This window comes from Ictidomys tridecemlineatus, chromosome 1, assembly GCF_052094955.1.
Source record: "Ictidomys tridecemlineatus isolate mIctTri1 chromosome 1, mIctTri1.hap1, whole genome shotgun sequence".
Taxonomy (NCBI): Eukaryota; Metazoa; Chordata; class Mammalia; order Rodentia; family Sciuridae; genus Ictidomys; species Ictidomys tridecemlineatus.
The window spans coordinates 150,296,137-150,318,143 of NC_135477.1; the positions used below are offsets into that span (position 1 = coordinate 150,296,137).

The 22,007-nt window shown below is 52.2% G+C and overlaps 1 protein-coding gene across 13 annotated transcripts; it reads left to right on the forward strand.

Moving 5' to 3' along the window:
• The first annotated feature begins 4,497 nt into the window (after positions 1-4,497).
• Positions 4,498-18,217, forward strand: Pdlim7 (PDZ and LIM domain 7). Of its 13 annotated transcripts, none has more exons than XM_078049184.1 (14): positions 4,498-4,654; positions 5,594-5,700; positions 9,375-9,526; positions 9,603-9,633; positions 10,060-10,184; positions 10,522-10,542; positions 10,792-10,928; positions 11,052-11,088; positions 12,042-12,112; positions 12,261-12,495; positions 13,780-13,960; positions 17,418-17,538; positions 17,634-17,749; positions 17,889-18,217. In XM_078049184.1, the coding sequence occupies exons 2-14, from the start codon at positions 5,605-5,607 to the stop codon at positions 17,973-17,975; spliced, it is 1,410 nt and encodes a 469-aa protein (XP_077905310.1). In that variant the 5' UTR covers positions 4,498-4,654; positions 5,594-5,604; the 3' UTR covers positions 17,976-18,217. The 13 variants fall into 13 exon arrangements, with proteins under 13 accessions (XP_077905310.1, XP_077905329.1, XP_021587269.1 ...); XM_078049203.1 differs by having other exon boundaries at positions 12,051-12,112; XM_021731594.3 differs by having other exon boundaries at positions 10,066-10,184.
• The last annotated feature ends 3,790 nt before the right edge of the window (positions 18,218-22,007 follow it).

The window sequence follows — 22,007 nt, forward strand, 5'->3', positions numbered from 1 at the left end:
GGTGATTGTGGTATGAATCCTAGGTCAACAACCACTATCCTGAGTCAGTAAATCATGCATAGATTTCATATACATGAAATGTAGATTTCATATTTTAGGCCACCTAAGTGCAGATTACTCCCAAAGATATATCTTCAGTACTCACCCCTGAGCTCCAGATTTAAGAATCTAATTGCACATTAGATATCTGAATGTTTAAAAGTCATCTTCAGAGCTAGGGTAGAACACTTGCCTACCATGTATAAGAATCTGGGTTCTATTCCCAGCACTGCCAAAATACGAAAGGCATTTCCAAATTTAATGTGTGAAGGGAAGTTTGGGGAGAGAGGTCTGCATGCAGTGCTGCCCCAGGGTTGATTTAACCACAGAGAGTAGAGCCCAGGAGGATGTTGGAGCCAGGTGTAGGCAGATCTAGCGTCACTTATGGAAAATTTCCTGACAGGTAAAGGCTTCACATGATTGAGCAGGCTGCCATGGAGCAAGGTGAGGCCAAGAGTTGTGGCAATATCAGGGACCCCTCCTTTCAGTGACAAATCCAGGGCTGGGGCTGGGGCTCAGCAGTAACACACTTTTCTGGCATGTACGAGGCACTGGGTTCGATTTTCAGCACCACGTATAAATAAAAAAAAATAAAGATATATCAACAATTAAAAATAAAAAATAAAATCTAAGTCTAGGACTTGGCAGCTTAGAAAATCCCAGGATAGTTGGGCATGGTGGCACATAGCCATAATCCCAGCAACTCCGGAGAGACTCTGTCCCCACTCAAATAAAAATAAAAAGGGTGGGGATATAGCACAGTGGTAGAGCATCCCTGGGCTCAATCCCAAGTACTACCAAAAAAAAAGAAGAAAGAAGAAAAAAGAAGAGGAGGAGGAGGAGGAGGAGGAGGAGGAGGAGGAGGAGGAGGAGGAGGAGGAGGAGAAAATCCTAGAACACACGAGTTACCCAGAAAAGGTCATGACCACAACTGGAACTCAGGACTCTGGGTCTCCAGTCTGGCATCCTTTCCCTCATTACAAATCTAAGCCTCTTTGTTCCTCGGCAATTTCTGTGATTTTCAAACCAGACTTAGGAAAAGTCCTTGGAAACCTCCAGGATTCTAGAAGCCTTGTCTTGGAGTTGCAGTTCTTCCCAGCAGGGGGCACTGTGTCCTAGTCCAGCTCCTGTTCCTACTCAAGGGCTGCCTGTGCTGGGAAGGATATACCACTTCATCCAGGCCTGAACCTTGCACTGACCCAAGGAAGAGACCTCAGGGTCCTCTCTGCTGTAAGACTTCCAGGAACCACCACCCAGGCTACCACTTCTTCCTTGCTCATTTGCTCTTTCACTTTTGCAATCCTTCTTTCCTTCTTTTATCTGTTCATTCACATTCACCATGTATAGGCAATAGGGAAATGCTGGTGAACGAGAGACAAATCTCTGCTACCATGAGACTGACATTCTAATGGGAATAAAGGATGATAAACAATATCATGTGAGAGGGTGGAAAGTGCTATGCAAAAAAATAAATCTGTGTAAAAAAAAAAATAGGGAAGGTCCCTTAAAGGCGGAAATATCTAAGCAGAGCACAGTGGAAAAGACTGTTGTTTACACATTTGGAGAAAAGTATTTAAGCAGAGGGAACAGTAAGTGCAAAGGTCCAGGAAAGTGCAGGAATATACTTGGCATGTTGGAGGAACAGCAAGGAAGCCAGAGTGGCTCCACCAGAGTGAGCAAGTAGTGGGAGGGTTGACCTGCTTTCTTAGTGTTGTGTAGGTATAACGATTTTAGTTTTATTTTAAGTACAGTGTGATTCCATTGGAAAGCTAAAAGCTGAGGTGTGATTTCTGCCTTAAAAATATCACTTTGGGTTGGGTGTAGTGGTGCATTCCTGTCATCCCGGTTATTCAGGAGGCTGAGGATCGAAAGTTTAAGGCCACTGAGCAACTAACTTAGCAAAATCCTGTCTCAGAATAAAAAAAAGTGGGGGCGGCTAGGATGCAGCTCTGTGGTAAAGCACTTGCCTACCATGCATGAATCCCTGAGTTCAATCCCCAGAACTGCAAAAACATAATAAATATAAATAAAGATATCAGGGGCTGGGGATGTGGCTCAAGCAGTAGTGCGCTCGCTTGGAATGCGTGCGGCCTGGGTTTGATCCTCAGCACCACATGAAAACAAAGATGTTGTGTCTGCCGATAACTAAAAAATAAATGCTAAAAAAAATTCTAAAAAAATTTTTTAAAAAATAATAAATAAATAAATAAATAAATAAAGATATCGTGGGGTGAAAGAAGGGAGACTTTCTAGGAGACTGTTAAGGTGTCCAAACACAAGATGACAGTATCTGAAGCAATAGTGGCTACAACGGTTCCAGTGATTAGATGCGCAGACATATTGAAGGTAGAATTTGCAGAGACAAGAAGGGAAGGATAATTTTGTTTCTGCTGAACTAGTTGGATTATTGGTGGTGCCACTGCCAGGTGAGGAAGGGGTTAGAGAAAAATCACAGTTTTGAATTGGGACATATGGTTTGAGATATCTCAGTAGTCATCTTGACAGGCTATTAAGTATTGGAGTTTGCAATTCTCAGGGAGAGGTCAGGGTTGGCCACGCAACTTTGGAGTCTTTGGCATATAAGTGTTACTTGAAAGTCATAGGACAGCATCGGAACTTAAGGAATGAGTGTAGAGATCCACAGATGAGGAGTTGCTAAGGGAGATGGAAAATAAGAGGTTAATGAAGCGGCAGAGGAGAAGTTTTGAAACCAGGGGAAAAGGGTGATTCCAGAAAAGAAAGTGATCACCCTGGACCAGTGCTGCTCCTAGGTAAGGTGGGATGAAATCTGAAAGCCACCATGGATTTGATGAAAGTTACAAAAGACCTTGAGAGCTCTTAGAGGACTGGTGTGGACAAGAGCTTACTGAAGTGGACAAGATAGAACAGGAGGAAAGGAAGTAGAGACAGGAAGACAGATAAACTATAAAGGAAGTCTTCAAAGATGACAACGCCTACAGAGATTTGGATAGTAAGGGGAATGATGCAAAAAGGGAGATGTGATAATGGTAGAGAGGGAAGAACAGCAAGGGACAACATCCCAGATGAAGATATAGGGTCGCTCAGCAAGAGGAAGACAGATGCCTCCTCAGTCACCCAAATACTCACCTGTATTCAATCTTCTCATGGCCAGCCACAGTCGCCTGGCTGAGGCTGGGGGCAAAGTGGGGACTCTGAGCAGAACCCCACTGGAGTCTCCAGCCCCGTTCTACCCTCACTGGAGGTGCTGCCTGCTCTGGAGTAGGGTGTAAAGGGACATAGACCATTCCAACAGAGTGCTGGGATTAAGCCCTGAGTCACAGGGCTGCTGGCTGTTGACTCTACCCAGCAGAAATGATAGAAGTGAGGGCCCAGACCACTCTGTCAGGCTCAAGATGGACCAAGGGTTCTTTCTAGCATCATTCACTCTAGCGATATTTTTCTGGCTTCAGAAATGTTCTGCAAACCTACGTTTGGTTGGTGTAGGTACTGGAGAGAGAACCTAGGGTCTCATACATACCAACCAGGCACTTTATCACTGAGCTACACACCCTCAGCCTCTTCAGACCTAACTTGAAACCCTCTTGCCCCCTCAACTTACCCCACCTCAACCTGCCCCACTCCTCGAGTCTCTCGGATTTAGAAATTCTGGGGCCACGGATACTGAGCCTACCATACCCGACCTTCACGGCACCCCGAAATAAGAGTTTTATTGTTGAAAGGAAAGTGACCACAACACTTGGAGTGACCAAAAGATCTTTATTGCAGCAGTGCAACAAAGAGAAAAGAAGGAAGGAAAGAGAGAGAGAGAGAAAGAAGAGAAGAGATGAACAGGGAGAGAGCAAGAGCAAGAGAGAGACAGAGAGCGCACGCAAGAAAGATAAAAAGAGAGAGAGAGAGAGAGAGAGAGAGAGAGAGAGAGAGCGCAAGAGAGAAAGAGCAAGAGAAAGAGAGCAAGAGAGAGGGGGGCCTGGCAGGAGGGAGTTTTTATAGCCCAAATCTAATGGGGCCTCTGGGTCTGCAAGCTACCTTGTTGGCCCAAGGGGGGTTGAGTGCTCAGCCTTGAGCGGGACTTGACACAAACAGGTGATAAAGGACCACATAGAGGGGGGTTTGAGTGCGTGGGCTATCTTGCAGCCAACATCTGTTCAGCCTGTCCTGCAGACAACACAGTTCAGCCTGCTTTGTACCCAACAACTGTCCCATTTTTCGGAGGAGAAAACTAAGGTGAGATAAAGTCCAGGTCTGTCTGGTTTCAAAATGCCGCTTTCCCACCACTCCGCCAGCGGGAGGCGCACAGGGCTGGGCGAGACACTGGAGACACGGATTAGAGTCTCTGGGTCTCGGAGTCCGCAGCTCAGGCCCTGCTCCGGCCCCGCCCCACTTAGGCGGACTAGGAAGGGCAGAGCCCTCAAGCTCAAGGGAAGTTGGGGCTTCGTGATTGGGTGGGGCGTCCCAGCGGCCGGGGGAACGCCCAGGGGCGTGGCTCTGAGGAAGGCATGGACCAGGGCTCCGCCCCCTCCCGCGGACTCAAAGCGGACGGCCTCCGCGGAGGCGGGGTCAGAGCGCCGGCGGTAGATCGCATAGCTGCTGTTCCGAGCCCGCCGCCTTCCAGCGCCCCGGCGGGGCAGAGCAGGTACAGGTGACCGCCCAGGGCGTTTTGGGCTGGACCAGACAGGGCCCGGGAGCCTGCTAAGGGCCCCGGAGGGCATTGGGGCTCTTGGCCAGCGCTGTGCTTTCTCCCGCGAGCTGGGGCCCCTGCCTCTGCCCCTACCCCCGCCTTCCTGAGGCGATGCCGGCTGTAGCTGGGCGGATTGGCGCCTGCGCCGCTTCCTGCGGCCGGGACTTGGCCAAATCGTGGGGCCCAGGCGGGAGACTAAGGGGAAACTGAGTCATGTCGTGTTGGGAGCCGTGCTGCGTGGGCGGCACCACTCCTACTGGTTTCCAGGGTAGATCCCTTTCCTGACCACGCTTTGGGATCCCAGCCGCCGCCGATCTCCGGCAGCGCACCACTCCCGTCCCCCTCCTTCTTCTCCCAGGGGTCCCGCTCTGGCTCCCTGCAGCATGGACCAGTCCGGTATGGCTAGGACTTGCTCCAGCCGCCTCCTTTCCTTTTCCTCCCCTCCCCCTCGCGTCCCGAGCCCCCAAGTACTCCCTCCGCTGGCTCTCCGCACAGTGTCAGCTTACATGCCTTATATAGTCCGAGCAGGCTTCAGCCGCGGCCTGCCTGCCGGGACCTGGAGGCGGGGGAGAGGAGAGTGGCCCCTGACTCACCCCACCGCGCCATCCGAGGCTCCAGGCTGGTTTGGGGAGAAGCCGTGCCAAATTAGTCTCACAGTTCACCTCTGGATGGAAAGAACCTCTAGCATAAATGAGGGCTCCCAGTTCCTGGGCTGAGGGGGTCTGCCCTTGTGTTTATAAGTGAGGTCTACCTGACAAATCTGATAGGATACCTACTCACCCATGCCTTGTGTGTGCCCAGTGTCTTCCCTTGGTGCTTGGCAACTGTCCAAGGCTAGTGTCCAGCACTGGGCTGGCCTTCCTGCAATGCTAGCCACTGATCTTCTCTTCTCAGGAACAGGCACCATGGATTCCTTCAAGGTGGTGCTAGAGGGGCCAGCACCTTGGGGCTTCCGGCTGCAAGGGGGCAAGGACTTCAATGTGCCCCTCTCTATCTCCCGGGTGAGCCTGGGTTGAGGAATGGATCCCTCCGTGGGGGGGGGGGGGTCTGTGGGTCTTAAGTCTTCAGTGGGTGATGGGAGGGGAGGAATCTGAACAGGAACAACAGGGCTCAAAAGACCAGGAGGTGTCCAGAAATATGGTGGACACCTGCCATAAGGGCTCCCAACTAGGTGAATCCTGGAATAGGAATTCCTAAACTTCCCTAGCACTGGCCTAACTTGATGGCATTCCACCCAGCTCCTGTGGCCATACCTGAGGGCAAACAGGAGGCCTCCTTTGCAGGATGGGAACCTGATGTCTCCAGGGAGTGTCTGAACCTGAGGGAGCATTGCATGGAGTCAGGCCTCAGGCACAGCACTTTGACCATAGGATCTTATTTTAAGTTTGCTTTCACTCAGGGAATAACAGTTGCCATGCTGTTTTTCCAAATGAGACTACTTGGAAAGGCACAGGGGGATCATTCTGCAAGTCCACGGCAAAGCAAATTTTGAATTTAGGCGCAAGATGGCCAGCACTCTTGGTGGCTTGGAGGAAAAGGTTTCTTCCCAACCTTTTCTAACTCTTCTCAGCCTATGTCCCCATCAAGTGGTACTATTCAGATTGTGGTAGCCCTTGACCCTGAACAGAGCTATTGTAAGACTGGGCTTAATAGCCCCTGTTGGGGGCTATTAGGGTTCTGACTCTTAATTCCTAGAGTCTGCCCTGGTGGGGCGGAGCTGGGGGATGGCTCCTCCCTGTGGCAGGGGGATTGCCTTATAAGCCCAAGAATGCATCCCCAGCTGGCATAGCCAACAGTGGTTAGAGTCTACAGAGACCAAAAGGGCTAGCCTAGACCTGGACCCCTGGACTCCATTGGTGGGCCCCTCACCTGGTCGTCAGGTGGCAGTGCCAGCAGTGGGGTCCAGTTGTGGTAGAAACTGCCTGCCCAGAGTGGGTGAGACCAGCCTTTGGACTTGGTGTCTCTGATTGTGGCCTGGGGGTCAGAAGGGGGTGGGAACTTCCTGCCCCCACATCCGCCTGCCCAAAGAGGCCCACCCAGCCCCCTGTGGGCAGACAGCTATTGGCAGGAAGCCCAGGGCAAGCCCAGCCTGGCAGGGGCCAGAGGTTTGTGGAGGCACTGCCCAGCCTAACAGGGGCCCCAAGGCAAGAGTCTGTCAGTGGGAGTTGGGCTTGGTGGTCTGGGCAAGCAGTGTTCTTTCTAGGAATCCTTCTATGTGTTCTGGAAAATGCCCTGTCAGCAGGATATCTAAGGGCAGTGGTCCTCCTACCACACAAAAAATAGTCCCCTACACAATCTTTAAGCCTATTCTATATTCCATTCCCCTTCCTTTCCCTGGGGAAAGTGCTGGCCAATGTGGCTTGTCTCAGCCTCAGTTTCTTCATTGATGATGACCTTTTATATGTGGCCTGTTGGGGGCACTCTGGGTCTGGGCTCCCTTGTCAGCAGCCTTAGCATGTGGGTGGGGCCACCAGCTGAGCCCAGCTCTGAAGTTGGATTTACGCCCTGATGGGTGGCCGGGTGGGGTGGTCTTTTCTGAGCTGGGCCAGCCCCCTATCCCTCCCCTGACCCCAGAGTAGAGGGAAGAGGGACGGGCTAGGGCTGGCTGTGGGCCCAGGCCTGGGAGATGAGGTAACGTCTGGGACTGGGGGGTTGGGCTTCTCGTTGGAGCCCTTAGGCTGACTCACCCCCGCCCCGGTACAGTGTCCAGCCCCCTGGCTTTTCCCCTCCTTAATCCTTAAGGCCTCCTCCTGCTCCTAGCCTGAATTCCTCCTGCTTTCCCCTCTAGCCACCTCAGAGCTCTCTCTTACTTCTTTCTCCACCTTTCTGACCACTCCCCTACTCCTCCTTCCGCCTCCCTTCCTCCAGGGAAGGAAGTAGTCCTTTACCTCCTCACACACCCCTTTTCAGGAGCCAGCTGCTCCTGTCCACCCCAAGACCACCACCTCAGACTCAGCCTATATAGCCTCCTGGGAGCCAGCTTGTGTGCTTAGAGAGTGACTGAACCAGGTTTCCCCTCCTGACTCACCATGACCTTAAGTAAGTCACTTCCCCTGAAGGTTGTTACTTCCCCATACCCATTGTAAGGGACTGGGTTGAACTAAAGGTGAGGCAGGGAATCAGGGAGCCTTTATAGGTGTGTTGATCCCTCAGTTGGGTGCCCACACTCAGCAGAGGTGGCCTAGAGTGGTGGAGCCTTAGAATCAGGGTCAAATCCTGGCCCTGCCTCTTAATTGCTGGGTGATTTAAGGTGCTTAATCTCCTTGTCTGTGTGAGAAATGGGTGTATTCTCGGATTCTTCCACAGGCTATTGGAGGATTCACTGTCAATGTGTGCTCCAAGTTCTTAGTATTATTATTTAGCAGGTAAAGAAGGGTCCATCATCTTTATGTTCTTCTAACCTTTGCAAGCATGAAATAGAGCCATTGAACCTAGCTCTCCCTTTTGTCCCAGTGCTGGCAGTCTCTGCATCTGGCCCTCTGCCCCTGGCACCTCTCTGGAACCTCTCATTTCCCCTCTGCTTGCCTCAGCAGTTCATGTACCAGCCCACCTGAGAAGCCTCTTGAGGCCTCTGGCAGCTTGTACCCCCCAATTCCCACCACCATCTGTGAAGTATAAATTAAGCCTGCTCAATGCAGTGCCATGCCCCTTGCCAAATAGCTGGGTAGTCCCATGGGCTCAGACCCATAGACAGCCATCTGCCTGTGTTGTGACTGGAAGGACTCAATTTGTTTGTCAGGGTCACCTCTGCCAGGGGCCTGGGAAGTGGCCCCTCTACTCTCAGGCCTTTATAAATAGACTCTCAGCCCTTCAGCAACGCATTCCATTTTCCTTCGACCAAAATCATTGCTTTCCAAACAGCTAATGCTGGTGGCTACCATTTCTCCCAGCCTGCTGTATCCCTCATTTACCACACAAACCGGGGATTTCTGACTCAGAGCCCAAGGGGTTGGGGGCATGGAAATGACATCAATTTAAAGCTATGAAACTCCTTTGGCACCATTCACAGGGAAACTGGAGATGACAAGACCTACTCCAACTCTAGACATAACCCTACAGAAAGCCCTGGGATAGGGTGATAGTGTAAGAGGTCAGTGAGTACACTCAGTGGTACCAGGGATGAAGCTGCCACAAGCACAAGCCAGAGGATATATCTGGTAGGTGGAACAGCCTGAGAGGGAGGCCAGCAAGGGCCTCAAAAGACTGATCAAAACCTGAGGGTGGCTGTTTGTTGACATCACAGCAGTGTCTGGGTTGCGAAGGAGGGTCCTGGAGGTGCTTAAATGAGCAGTGTGAGGGAGGAAATTGTGCAGTGGACGAGCACCACCTCCCTCAAGGTTGCTTTAGGATCCAGCAGCCACCTAGAAAAATGTTGACTATAATGGCCTCTGGGTACTGGAAGTGGGGCTAGGCAGGATTGACAACTGTTGGCCTCAGTTTGGGTCGCACAGTCCTGAGGCTCATTGGGTGCAGTGTCACATGTCTGTAATCCCAGCAACTTGAGGTTGAGGCAGGAGGATTGCAAGTTCAAGGTCAGCCTGGAAAACATACCTGTTTCAGAAAGGACTGGGGTATGTAGCTCAGTAGTAAAGCACCCCTGAGTTCAAACCCCAGTACCAAAAAGAGAGAGAGAGAGAGAAATCCTGGGCCTTTGTGACCCTTTCTCTGTCCACAGCTCACTCCTGGAGGCAAAGCTTCTCAGGCCGGAGTGGCTGTGGGAGACTGGGTGCTGAGCATTGATGGGGAGAACACAGGAAGCCTCACGCACATTGAAGCCCAGAACAAGATCCGTGCCTGTGGGGAACGCCTCAGCCTGGGTCTCAGCAGGTACCGCTGTGGCCTGCTGGTGGGTAGGGACACCCTCTTGCTGGGCCCACAGTCACTTCCTTCCCTTCTTCTCCAGGGCCCAGCCAGTTCAGAGCAAACCGCAGAAGGTAGGCAGGGGGAAATCCGGGCTTTGGGCAGGAGGGGCATGGACCCCTGAGCTGACCTGCCTTCCCTGGCACAGCCTTGGCACCCAGTCCCTACTGGGAGCAGGGGGCAGTTGCCAGAATGAGCAAGGTCTGGGGAAATGGGAGTGGAATCCAGGGCTGCCGCACGGTCCCAGCACCACGCATGCCTGCCCGTCTGTCCGCCTGCCTCCTGTGCTGTGTGCCCACCCACACTTGGTCCTTCCTTGGCCCCATGTGGACTGAGATTATAGCTCCCAAATGGGGCCCTTGAAATTTGAGTCGCCCCCTCCCTGATGCCTTCAGCCAGATGTGTGGGGCGGAGCAGGAGCTGCCACTGCCCTTTGGTGGGGAATCACCCCATTCCCACCCAGGCTCCCACCCTCGCCCTCCCCGCTCGGCTCTGTCTCCGCCCAGGCCCTGGCCCCTGCCGCGGAACCCCCGCGGTACACCTTTGCACCCAGTGCGTCCCTCAACAAGACGGCTCGGCCCTTTGGGGCCCCCCCGCCTGCTGACAGCGCCCCGCAGCAGAATGGGTACGTCAGTTCCTGCCCGCCCACCGCCCACACTGTCCAGTCCTATGTTGGCCCCACACCCACTTTCGTTGCTGCTGCTCAGTGTGCACTGCGCCCCAGCCGGGCGGGAACCGTGCGGCAGCGACCCCTGGCGGCCGGGGTGGGAGCTACAGGCACCGCCCTTCTGGGGGACTCTGAACAGAGTCATTGTCCCCCACTGTGGCCTGGGTTGGGGTATGGTGTTGGGCCAACTGAGCCTCAATCAGCGGCACCTCGCCCTCAGCTCCTCCGACCCTTCCCCATCTTTTTTCCTCCCTTTGTGTCTGTCCCTTTATCTGTCCATCTATTTCCTTCACAGGTGCAGACCCCTGACAAGTCAGTGAGCCCCCTCTGCCTGTCCCTCTCTTCCTTCTTTTTGTCACTCTGGGCGGTGGTCCCTCCCCACCCCGGCTGGCCTACTCCCCTCTCTCACTCACCCACCCACCCACCCACCCATCCAGCAGGGCCCGTAGCCTTACCCTTCTCCCTCTCTCTCCCATCACGGTGACCCATTTATACCAAATTCTGGGAGGGCCTGCCCCTACTACCCATTCCCATTGTGAGGTTCTGAGCCACACCCTTCCCACAGACAGCCGCTCCGACCGCTGGTCCCCGATGCCAGCAAGCAGCGGCTGATGGAGAACACCGAGGACTGGCGGCCACGGCCAGGGACAGGCCAGTCCCGCTCCTTCCGCATCCTTGCCCACCTCACGGGCACCGAGTTCAGTAAGTGCCATCCCAGGGCAGGGTAGACTCTCCTGGCTCCAGCCCAGGCCTGACCCTCTGCCAAGGATTAAGGCTGGGTTGGCCCTCATTTCTCTTGGTCAATGCCTGCCTCTGCCCTCTCAGTGCAAGACCCGGATGAGGAGCACCTGAAGAAGTCGAGGTAAAATCCAGGCATCAGCCTGTCTCCCACTTCCCACCTCTTCCATCCCAGCACCACCCCTGTGTCTGCCCTGGACCTCCCCAGCCGGGCTCTCCATTCTCCTCCTTTTCTTCTTTCCTTCCTTCCATCCTCCCTCCCTGCTTCCCTTCCATCTCTCCTTCCTTTCACTTCCTCCTTTCTCTGTCCTTCAGGGAAAAGTATGTCCTGGAGCTACAGAGCCCACGCTACACCCGCCTCCGGGACTGGCACCACCAGCGCTCTGCCCACGTGCTCAACGTGCAGTCGTAGCCCACCCTCTCCGGCCGGCTGCCCTCTGCCTCTTTCTCTGTTCCTCCTGCCCAAGGCACTCCCTTTGTGCCTCCAGCTTCTGCTTACCTTACCCACCCCTTTCCTGCCCCTGGCCTGAGCCTTCTGCTGGCCTGGCCCCAGAAGCCGGTCTGGCACAGGGCCTGACTTCATCTGACACTGCCTTCCCTCTTTTGCCCTGTGGTACTGCTGTCTGCCGGTCTGCACTGCCTTGGGCATGGAAATAAACATTCTCAGGCCTGCTTTCTCTGCCTCTGTCATCTCTCTATCGGCCTGGTTTGCATTTTAGGTACGGCAGTGTTAGATGGTTCAGGCTCAGTGTGGGCCCTGCCACTCTGCCATAGTGGGAGGGGGTACATGGCAAAGAGGGGGCTTTATCCCGCCAACAAAGTAGGCTCTCTGGGGTAAGGGGAGCCCAAGAGTTACCCTAAGGAGCAGGAGCTCTGCTTCACCTCCCAGCGCTACATGACAGACCAGATAGCTGGAACCTAGCTAAAAAAGCAACCCTCCCCATCCCTACTCTAGAGGGACCTGGAGTCCAGCTCAGCAGCTCTCATGTACCCAGGGCAACTCCCAGGGGCCAACAGGACTAAACTGGGGGGTGGGACATGCCAGATGCTTCAGCCATTCAGTGCCTTGAATGGCAGATCTTGCAGCCAGGTGTCCAGGACAGAAGCCCCAGTCCCAGCCTCAACTACAGCCCAGGAACCCTGGCCTGGTGAGAGAGCGGGCTTGGGCCTCGGGAAGGGTGGGAAGCCTCCAGGGATGTGGTGGTGGTAGGCTCCTCTGAGCTACCCCAGGCTCCACCCTCTATTCTTTGGGATCCCTGGGCACCCCTCTGGAGCCATTTTCCTTGGCCTTGGCAGGCCCTACCACCCCCAGCCCCAGCAGCCGCCCACCCTGGGCTGTGGACCCTGCATTTGCCGAGCGCTATGCCCCGGACAAAACAAGCACCGTGCTGACCCGGCACAGCCAGCCAGCCACACCCACCCCTCTGCAGAACCGCACCTCCATTGTGCAGGCTGCTGCTGGAGGAGGCCCAGGAGGGGGCAGCAACAACGGCAAGACTCCTGTGTGCCACCAGTGCCACAAGGTCATCCGGTGGGTGACCCTATTTCCTTCCTACCCTAGCCTAGACCTGGTCTGTCTATTCACCTACTTCTAAGCTGCTACTGAGGGAGAATAAGGATTCAGTTCCCAGTGGAAGCTGGGGTAGAGACCTGGCCCAGGTCCTTAGATTCTGAATCCTATACCACCTACTCCACCCTACCACCCCACTCATGCCAATCTCTAGCAATATTTGCCCTGTTGAAATGAAGAAAGTCAAGTGACACCTTGAAGCTGTACTCTGGGCAAAGAAGGGGCTGTCCTCTCCCAGCCCATCTGCATCTCTCTCTCTCTCTTACTGCTCTGTCTTTCTGTTAAGCCTCTGCTCTCAGAGTGGACAGGTCAGAGGCCCCTCCCTCTTGGCACTGCTCCCTGGGGCCCAGCAGAGTAACATATCACCTCAGAATCAGTGTGCCAGACTCTAGAACCTTCCTAGTTCTCATCTCCAGCCCTGCCCTGCTTTTGCCTCCCATTAGCTCTTAGGCAGATTTGCAAAGTACCCTGCTCCTTCCTTTTTTTTTTTTTTTTTTTTTTGGTACCGGGGATTGAACTCAGGGGCACTCATTCACTGAGCCACATTCCCAGCCATATTTTGTATTTTATTTAGAGACAGAGTCTCACTGAGTTGCTTAGTGCCTCGCAGTTGCTTTGAACTCGTGATTCGCCTGTCTCAGCCTCTAGAGCCACTGGGATTACAGGCGTGCATCACCACCTCTAGGGATCCCCCTCTTTTTTAGACCCCTATTTATTTAAGACCTGCATGCCCCTCCCCAAGTTGGAACAGGCAAGCAGGACAGGGCAGGCCATGGGGTCTTCTCAAGTGTTCATCAGCATGCAGGGCTTCCTGTCCGCTAGGGCACCAGTCCCTCAGGTGTGTCTCATTAAACTCAAGTCATCAGCTCCCACCATTCTCCTAGCTTCAAACTGACTCTTGTGTCATCAATTCTATGCAACATGACAAAGCTATCTCTCTTCAATCTTCATCACTTTCACTGTGTGACCTTGGACTAGTCACTTCCTAAATCTGTACTCTGCTTTTTGTTGTTGTTGTTATTCATTTGATGGACCTTTATTTATGTGCAGTGTTGAGAACCCTGTGCCTCACACATGCCAGGCAAGCACTCTACCACTGAGCCACAACCCAGCCCTTATATTCTGCTTTATTTGGGGGGGGGGGAATTAGAATGAACTTCCTCATCTAAAATTTCCTACTAGGTGCTAAATAAGCCCACTTGGAGCTCCCAACTCATTCCCTTTCACTGCCCTACCTCCCTATAGGGGCCGCTACCTGGTGGCACTGGGCCATGCTTATCACCCTGAGGAGTTTGTGTGCAGCCAGTGTGGGAAGGTCCTGGAGGAAGGCGGCTTCTTTGAGGAGAAGGGGGCTATCTTTTGCCCTCCCTGCTATGATGTGCGCTACGCCCCCAGCTGTGCCAAGTGCAAGAAGAAGATCACAGGCGTGAGTGAGGCTGGCAGAGGGATGGCAGGTGGGAAGGCAAATCCTGAACATGTCAGCGTTGAGGAGTACAGAGCACTGCCTAGCCTGTAGCTCTCTCTGCATGAGCCCTTTAGATCTTAAACAGCCTAATAGGGGTAGAGGTGTAGCTCAATGGTACAGCACTTGCCTACCATGTAAGGCCCAGGGTTCAATCTCCAGCACCACAGAAAACAAAACAGGCAAAAACCAAACAAACAAACAAAAAAAAACAGCCTAATAAATGGGTTGCTCTATTGACCTCACTTTATATCATCCAGGATCTTCACAACCAAAGATCATAATTCTGTTCAAAAAGGCTTAAGCAGCCAGAAGCAGTGGCACATGCCTGTAATCCCAGCAGCTTGGTAGGCTGAGGCAGGAGGATCATGATTTCAAAGCCAGCCTCAGCAAAAGCAAGGTACTAAGCACCCAGTGAGACTGTTTCTAAATAAAATACAAATTAGGGCTGGGGATGTGGCTCAGTAGTCAAGTGCCTCTGAGTCCAATCCCCAGCATCCCTGCCGAGACCCCCCAAAAGGCGTAAGCAAATACAAAAGAGAAAAGAAATGTATTGGATAGCTCAAGGCATTAACTTCAAGCCCCACTAAATTCAGGTACCAAGGCCATGAGGACTCTTGCCTCACTCTCCCCAGGGCAGGAGTCTGACCTCACCAACCTGGCAGGTATTCCAATAGATGTTCTTACTGCTCAGTGGTTCCTTGAAAATTCTCCTTGCCACTTACTTTGTGCCACAGAATTGGCCAGAAGCTCTGGGGATTAAGGGGAGATAGTAGAGACCTGGCCATTCTAGGTATACTCTGAAGACCCCTGTGCCACTCCCACCAATCCCTTATTCATGCTTTATCCACTCTAACCTCTTCATTTTGACAGTGAATTCTGTTCCTTCCACCACAGGGCCTTTGTACACTCTTACAGCCCTTTTTTACCTCTCTCCTTCCTTCATTTAGAACTCAACAATCACTTTCCCTTGGGAACATCTTTCCTGACACCTACCCTCCCCACAGGTCAGGCTCCCCAGTTTGCTCACTATACTCCAGTCATTTTGTCTCCTCTTATTTCCCTGGGTGTGAACTCCACTGGCTGAGAACAGGAATGTTTACATCAAGCCCTGTGCACTGTATATAGGAGGTTGTCAGTAAACACTTGAACAAGAAAGAAGTGGCCTCTAAGTGGAACTTGACCATGAATAGGAATTCATTTGAGAAAATATACAAGCAGAGGGAACAGCTGTGTCACAAGGCCACACCTGAGAAGGGCGTGAGATAGGCAGAAGAGGTAGGTGGGGTTGGGTTAGGATATGGAGCTAGGGCTGATGAGGTCAGATGTGCCTCAAAAGCGTCTTCTGGGGCAGGGTTGGAGGTTGAGCTAAAGCCAGGGAACTGGGTGCTGCTAGGGTCTAGACAATAGGAATGCCAGACACTAGGGAGACAGATGTAGCATGCCCTAAGCAGGAGACACACAAGTTGAGAACTGGCCCACAGGTGGCTCTGCATACAGGCAGAAACCCCGCTCCCAGCTCTGGGCACTAGCCCTTGCAGTCAGCCCCTGTGGGTGCCCCCTCCACTAGCTGGAGGCGCAAGTTCCTTCACTTTGGCCTGTTTGTTAACTTAGAAGGGGCAACATCACTCTGTGGGAAAGGCCAGTTTTGGAGCCAGCCAAACATGGGCATAAAACCCATTTCTGCCCTCTATTGGCCATGTGAACAGGAGCCAGTTTCTTTCTCTGAGCCTCACTAAAGGGGTGGCAGTAACTCCTGACCAGTATGGTTTCAAGATTTACATGAAACTGAATACAATGGCACATGCCTATAATCCCAGCAACTGGGGAGGCTGAAGCAGGAGAATCACAAGTTTGAGAGAAAAAGAATTAAAACAAGGAAAAGGAAAAAATCATTATATAAAAAATTGCTGTCTCAAAAAATTAAAAAGCCTGGGGATGTAGCTCAGTGTTTGAGTGCCCCTGGGTTCAATCTTCAATGCCAAAAAAAAAAAGAAAAATTAACACAAAATATGATACAGGTGTTGTAAAGGGTACAAATGAGCTATCGAGAGCTAGGTGTCACCCATAATTATTTCTTCCTTGGCCACCCTTTCATTCCTAAGTCAATGGTTATCATTTAAAAATCAAGCTGAAACTGGGCTTAGTGGCACATTCCTTTTATCCCAGTTACTTGGGAGGCTGAGACAGAAGGACCACTAGTTCCAAGCCAGCCTGGACAATTTAGTGAGACCCTATTTTAAAATAAAATTTTTAAAGGCAGGGGATATAGCTCACTTGCCTAGCGTGAGTGAGACTCTGGGTTCCATCCCCAGCACTGCAGGACAAAAATGAAAAAGGAGATTTTACTTTCACACTTAGGTTTCAACCTGAGCCATCTGGGCATTCCTGAGTGAACCTATCCACACTGCCCCCAGAAGCAGAGCAGGTAGTCCCCCATAACACAGTCCCCCGCCCGGCCCTTGAGGGATTCAATCTGGACCCCTTGCTTCAAGCGTGGGGTTATTTTCACACCAGCCCTACAAGTCTAGGGTTAGGTTCCCAATTCATGAGGGAAACAACTGCATCTCCAGAGAAGGTAAAGGTATTGGCCACGTTGCCCTCTGCCTTCTCCAGATCTGAGTGCCACTGTCCCTGGTTGGCTTGAGGGTTCTGGGGAAAACAGCTTAGCCTGAGGGAGAGCCTGTACTGTGAGCCTGCTTCTTACCACCTCCAGTAGAGCCTAGTTAACTCACCCTGATTGGTGAGGACCCACTACATAGATTAGTTAATAGAGCAGTTAATGCTTCATGTCCTCCTGGCCCACAATTTAGCTAGGAGAATGGGGGAGAGAAAAACAGTAATAGACAGTAAAAATGTTATCTGTTAGATACAGAAAAAAGGAAAGGGGAAAGTAAAAGGTACCGGAAGCATGACATAGAGAAGGTGAGTTGGAATGACTAGCGCGGACCATATGGAGCAGGTGACGTTTATGTAGAAACGAAGGAGGTGAGGAGCAGGGGGATCTTGAGATATCTGGGATGGAGTAATCCGGGCAAAGGGGACAGCCAGTGTATAACCCAGGACAGTGGTGTGCCTGGCATGTCATGTTAGTGGCAGGCAAGAGTCCAATGTATTGGGGTCAGTGTGAGAGGACAAGGGAAGGAATTTGGCTAGAGCAGATAGAAGAGTGGAATTACTAAAAATTGTGGGAGGAGCAGGTTTGTGGTGCAGAGTTGGGTGCTGAGTTTTTCACATGGTGAATCTGAGGGCCTAGTGGACATGCATGTGGAAACGTGGGGTGGGTGATGGATTAATGAGGGACCTAGGTGAGTGGATGTAAAACTTAGCAGGAGAAAGACTCTAGCCCAAGTCCAGCCTTCCTGCGTCCTGTGTTCTGGAAAGGGCTGAGCCTGATGAAATGACTGTGGCCCCCTCTCAGGAGATCATGCATGCCCTGAAGATGACCTGGCACGTGCATTGCTTCACCTGTGCTGCCTGCAAGACGCCTATCCGCAACAGGGCCTTCTACATGGAGGAAGGGGCACCCTACTGCGAGCGAGGTATGGGGTTGCCTGTGGAAGGCGGGGGGGGGGGGGGGGCAAAGCATGGGGCAGACAGGAATCCAGGCCCCTTTTTTCTCTGCCTCCATCCCTAGACTATGAGAAGATGTTCGGCACCAAATGCCGTGGATGTGACTTCAAGATTGATGCTGGGGACCGCTTCCTAGAGGCTCTGGGCTTCAGCTGGCATGACACATGCTTCGTTTGTGCGGTGAGAACCCCGACCCCTGCCACCCTCTGTTCTTCTCTAGCCCCATTCCTATATCCTACCTGTGGGATGCATGAGAGATTGGCAAAGGGCCTTTCCAGCTACCTGTGACCCCATGTAACTAGACCTTTCCTGTCCCCAGATATGTCAGATCAACCTGGAAGGAAAGACCTTCTACTCCAAGAAGGACAAGCCCCTTTGCAAGAGTCATGCCTTCTCCCATGTGTAAGCCCAGGACTCACCCAGCCTAAAGAGTGAGAAGTCTGGAGTCATTGCCCCCAACATTTCTGGGTAGGGCTGGCAATGGTTGCCCCAACCCCAACTCCTGGCCAGAGCCTGGGGTTCCCTGGACCCTGTCCCAATCTCTTCACTTACCCCAACACACTTCCTCCACCACCATCACATTACCGGTGCTGGCCACACTGGCCCCTGTTCACCTCCAGTGCCACAATAAACCTGTATCCAGCTGTGTGCTCTGTGCCTTTCCCTGTGCTTCAGTAACGGTGGGACTTGAGGCATTTAGCAGGGCACCAGTTAAGATGGTTTTCTTGGAGTTGGGGATATGGAAGGAATACGGTTACTGCCTCTAAATATGAGGGGAGCCACTGGTCTGGCCTGGCATGGAGGTGAGAGTAGGGGAAATAGGGGCAGATCTGCAGAGATGGGGTGTGAAAGACACTGACAGCCAGAATGAGTCCCCACAGGTGCCACCCACCATCTATATGCCTAAGAACTGAAACAGAAAGTGGGGCTGAGACCCACATCCCCAGGTCCTGGGAGGCCACAAGTGCCAGGCTCAGGTGCTGGAGCTCTCTTTAGGAAAGGAAAAGACAGGACAAAGAGTTTGAGATAGTGAAGGAACCAGTTTGGATTTGTGTTCTTGAAAGAAGCCCCGATGTTAGTGAGAAGGAGGAAGGAAACTAGAGGAAGGTTGGGACAAGGATCAGAGGGCAAAGGCCAGGGGAAGAGAGTGGCAGAGATGGGACCCAGTGAGTCCAAAGTGAGAGCCCAGGGAACAAGGGGCAGGAAGAAGAGGACCAAAGCTAGTATAGGCATCCAGTATATACTGTATGTTGTTTACATAGTCCCCACAATCTCCCCACCAACCCTAGGAGGTACCTGCAGATATTTACTCCTTTTCCAAATGAGGTTAGAAAGGTTAGGAGACCTGGCAAAGGTCATATAACCTCTAGTCACAAGCCAGGCCCGAAACCAGCTGCCACTTGGTCCCAGTCTGGTATCTCAAGGATTGGAGGTTTTGTTGGTGGCCCATCATTCCCTGGGGCTTCTTGCTTCCCATTGATGCCTTCATCTTTCCTGTCCCAAGCATGGACTGGAGAGGGACTGAATGAAGAGAAGACTCATACTAGGAGAGTGCGACAACTCACTGTGCTCATGGTCACTGGTTCTTTGGTGCTCTCTGGCATGAGGACTTCAGCATATCCATGGCCTCTTCAACATGTCCTTGGGCTCTGGATATGGTAGAGCACTTCCTTATCATGCACAAGACCCTGGATTTGATTTCCAGCACCACACACCCAAAATCCTTGGGACGGTCCTCTTTAAGAAAAGGGTCTCTGCTGTGTTCTGTATGGGACCCTTGGAGAATGAATGCAGGGCTCTGTTTTATTTTCATGATGTTCTGCCAGAGGCTAGAACAGTGCTTGGTATATAGTGGATGCCCAATAAATGTTTGTTGAGTGACTGAATCAGTTACCTGTGGGACATTTAAGAGACAAATCTACAAGCACCTGAAGATTCAAGTCTAGATTCACCTCGGATTCAATTCAGGAATGAATTTAGGACAGGTTTGGGGCACTCAACGTTAATGCTGATAATTGATGCCTAGACAGAGCACGGAAGCAAGGCCTGGGCAGGTAGTATCAGGAGTAAAGCAAGTGGGAAGTGGCTTTCTTTCAGCCTAGACATCTCTGGCATTTTAACACTGAGTACCTCTCACTTCACAAGGAAATGTACTCTCTCCCACTTCTTTTGAACCATGAAGCCCTTTCAGTCCATCCTCAGTTTCCATGGATACAAGCGAGCAAGAGTACAGTGGCCGATGGCAATTGCTGATGGGAGCCGTCTGGGGGTAGCCACCCCTCGGCCTGAACCAAGGGCTGCCATGTGGGAATGCCAGGCAGTGCAGCCAGATCTGCCAGTTTATCGACAGTATCTAGAAGTTCAGATTTTATGTGAGAGCTAGATTTTGAATATTGGCAACTATATATTTTTTTAATCCTATTTAAAAAATAATAAGTATGGGCCAAATCCAGTGTGAAGATGGCTAGGGCCTCAGCTTAGAGAACTGGAACACCAGCATCACAGCACTGGGCAAAGAAAGCAGACAGAGTCGCCAGAGAGGAAGGATGACAGCCTCCAGAGAGCTCTGGAGCAGGGAAGCCAGGGCTGGGCAAGAGTGTTTCCAGAAGTTGCCAACAATGTCAACCAGGCAGATAAGGCCTAGGAGTCCCCTTGGTGTGTTGCAACAAGGTGACATTTGCCAGATCAGTTTAGCTGAGAGCTGGGGCGCCTGCCAGGGTTAAAGAGGAACAAGGAGGGGGAGAGGTGAGGATGTGGAAGGAGAGTGCAGACAGCTCTTTTAAGAGGCTTGGCTGTTGGCAGTGGTGGGTCTGAGGAGGACATTGTCAGCTCAGCCATCAGTATCTGGGTGGAGGGAAGCAGCTGGGAGACTTCTGCCAAAGGATGGTGGTTGAAGAGGGGAGTTAGTGGAAGGGAGGGCATAAGAGAGAGTAAGATGAAGAACAAAGAGGCGCGGAATCAATCTGGGAGCGAGGAGCTAGATGGAAGTGAAAACAGGCACCTCCTCTGAACTGTATGCTGGGGAACAAAGCAATCCCTGCATGCCACTTAATCCTCTCAGGCCTTCCTGTACTCTCCTGCCCCACAGTCCCCATCTCCCCATCACCACAGGGCTGCAAGGATCACAATGCTCCAAGGCAGGGCTGCAAGACTGTGCGGGCGGAGGCCTCAGGGACTGGGAAATAAATGTCATTGTGCCAGGCAGAGGGGCTATTAGCACCCTTGGGTAGTGAAGTGTCCCCAACCAAGGAGACAGAGCCCGTGGCAGGGGGCTGAGTGGGCAACCGGAGAGGCAGCAGGCAAAGAAGGGTTTTTCCAGCTCCCAGAGACTTGAGCTCATTTGGAGTCAGCAGGGAAAGGCGGTGGAGGGCGAGGGCCTGTTTCACCAGAACTGATGATTCTGTCACTGCCTTCTCAGTACTGGGCCCCATGTGGCCTTGGTACACACATAAGGTACACACAATCCCTCACTCTCCAAGCAGCCTCCTCACTATAGGGAGGGAGCTAAAGGACCTGGCTGCAGGTGGCCTAGTGAGCAGCGGGTGGGCTGGGATTTATACTTGAGTAGGCCTGAATCCAAAGCCAACCTTGAGCAAAGGAAAAACTCTTCCGGATGAGAGGAGATCAAGCACTTTGGATTCTGGGGGGTCATGATGGGACAAGAAGAAGCTTGCCTACTGGAGCCTGGGGAGAACTAGGAAAGCTAGGTGCTTGGGAGATTATACAGCGGGAGTCACTTCAGAGGCATCATTGAGGACCCCAGGACCAGACAAAACCTCTTACTCAGGGACTGGGGGCATTAGAATGCCAATTCATGTTTCACCCATGTCCCTTGCCACTAATAAAAATGACCAGTACTTGGGAACCAGATAAATGAAGAACTGTCAGTACAATTCAAAATGTTTAAGCAAAAACAGGGATAATATACCTGAAATAGTTAACAGTTTTAAGTGCCCAAGGGTGTCTCTTGTGCTCTCTCCATCCCTCTCCTCTTCCCTCAGTGCCCATTTGGTTCTCAGGAGGCACTCCCTATTATTGGCAGAGACAGCCCCCAGCAGCTCCAGGTCCATATCCTGCCAATGCAGCAACCCCAGTGGCCAGAGAGAGTCTTTCTTAAGGGTTCCAGCAAAAATCCCAGGGCTGATGCCCACTGGACTGACTTGGGTCATGAGTTCATCCCTGATGTAGTCACTGAGTCTGACCCACCAAGTCTGGATCACGTGCTCCCCTCTGGAGTTTTTGATGGAAAATCAGAAGACAGGGGCAGATTGTTGATCAGGCCTGATGGCAGAGGGGGTGTCCACTGCACTTCCTCCCCTCCTTGACACTCCTTCCAGAGCTTTCATCTGTAACCTTGGGAACTGCCCGTGACCAAACCCCAGGCCAGCCCATCCCCTGGGTGTGAAAATGGAGGTAATAGAAGGGGAAGCAGGGAAAG

Bases quoted from the DNA above. Each gene is read 5' to 3' on its own strand.
- Pdlim7 (XM_078049184.1), top strand. From the start codon at position 5,605: ATGGATTCCTTCAAGGTGGTGCTAGAGGGGCCAGCACCTTGGGGCTTC. The intron at 10,185-10,521 runs GTACGTCAGTTC...TTTCCTTCACAG, and splicing joins AGCGCCCCGCAGCAGAATGG to GTGCAGACCCCTGACAAGTC. The intron at 13,961-17,417 runs GTGAGTGAGGCT...GCCCCCTCTCAG, and splicing joins GCAAGAAGAAGATCACAGGC to GAGATCATGCATGCCCTGAA.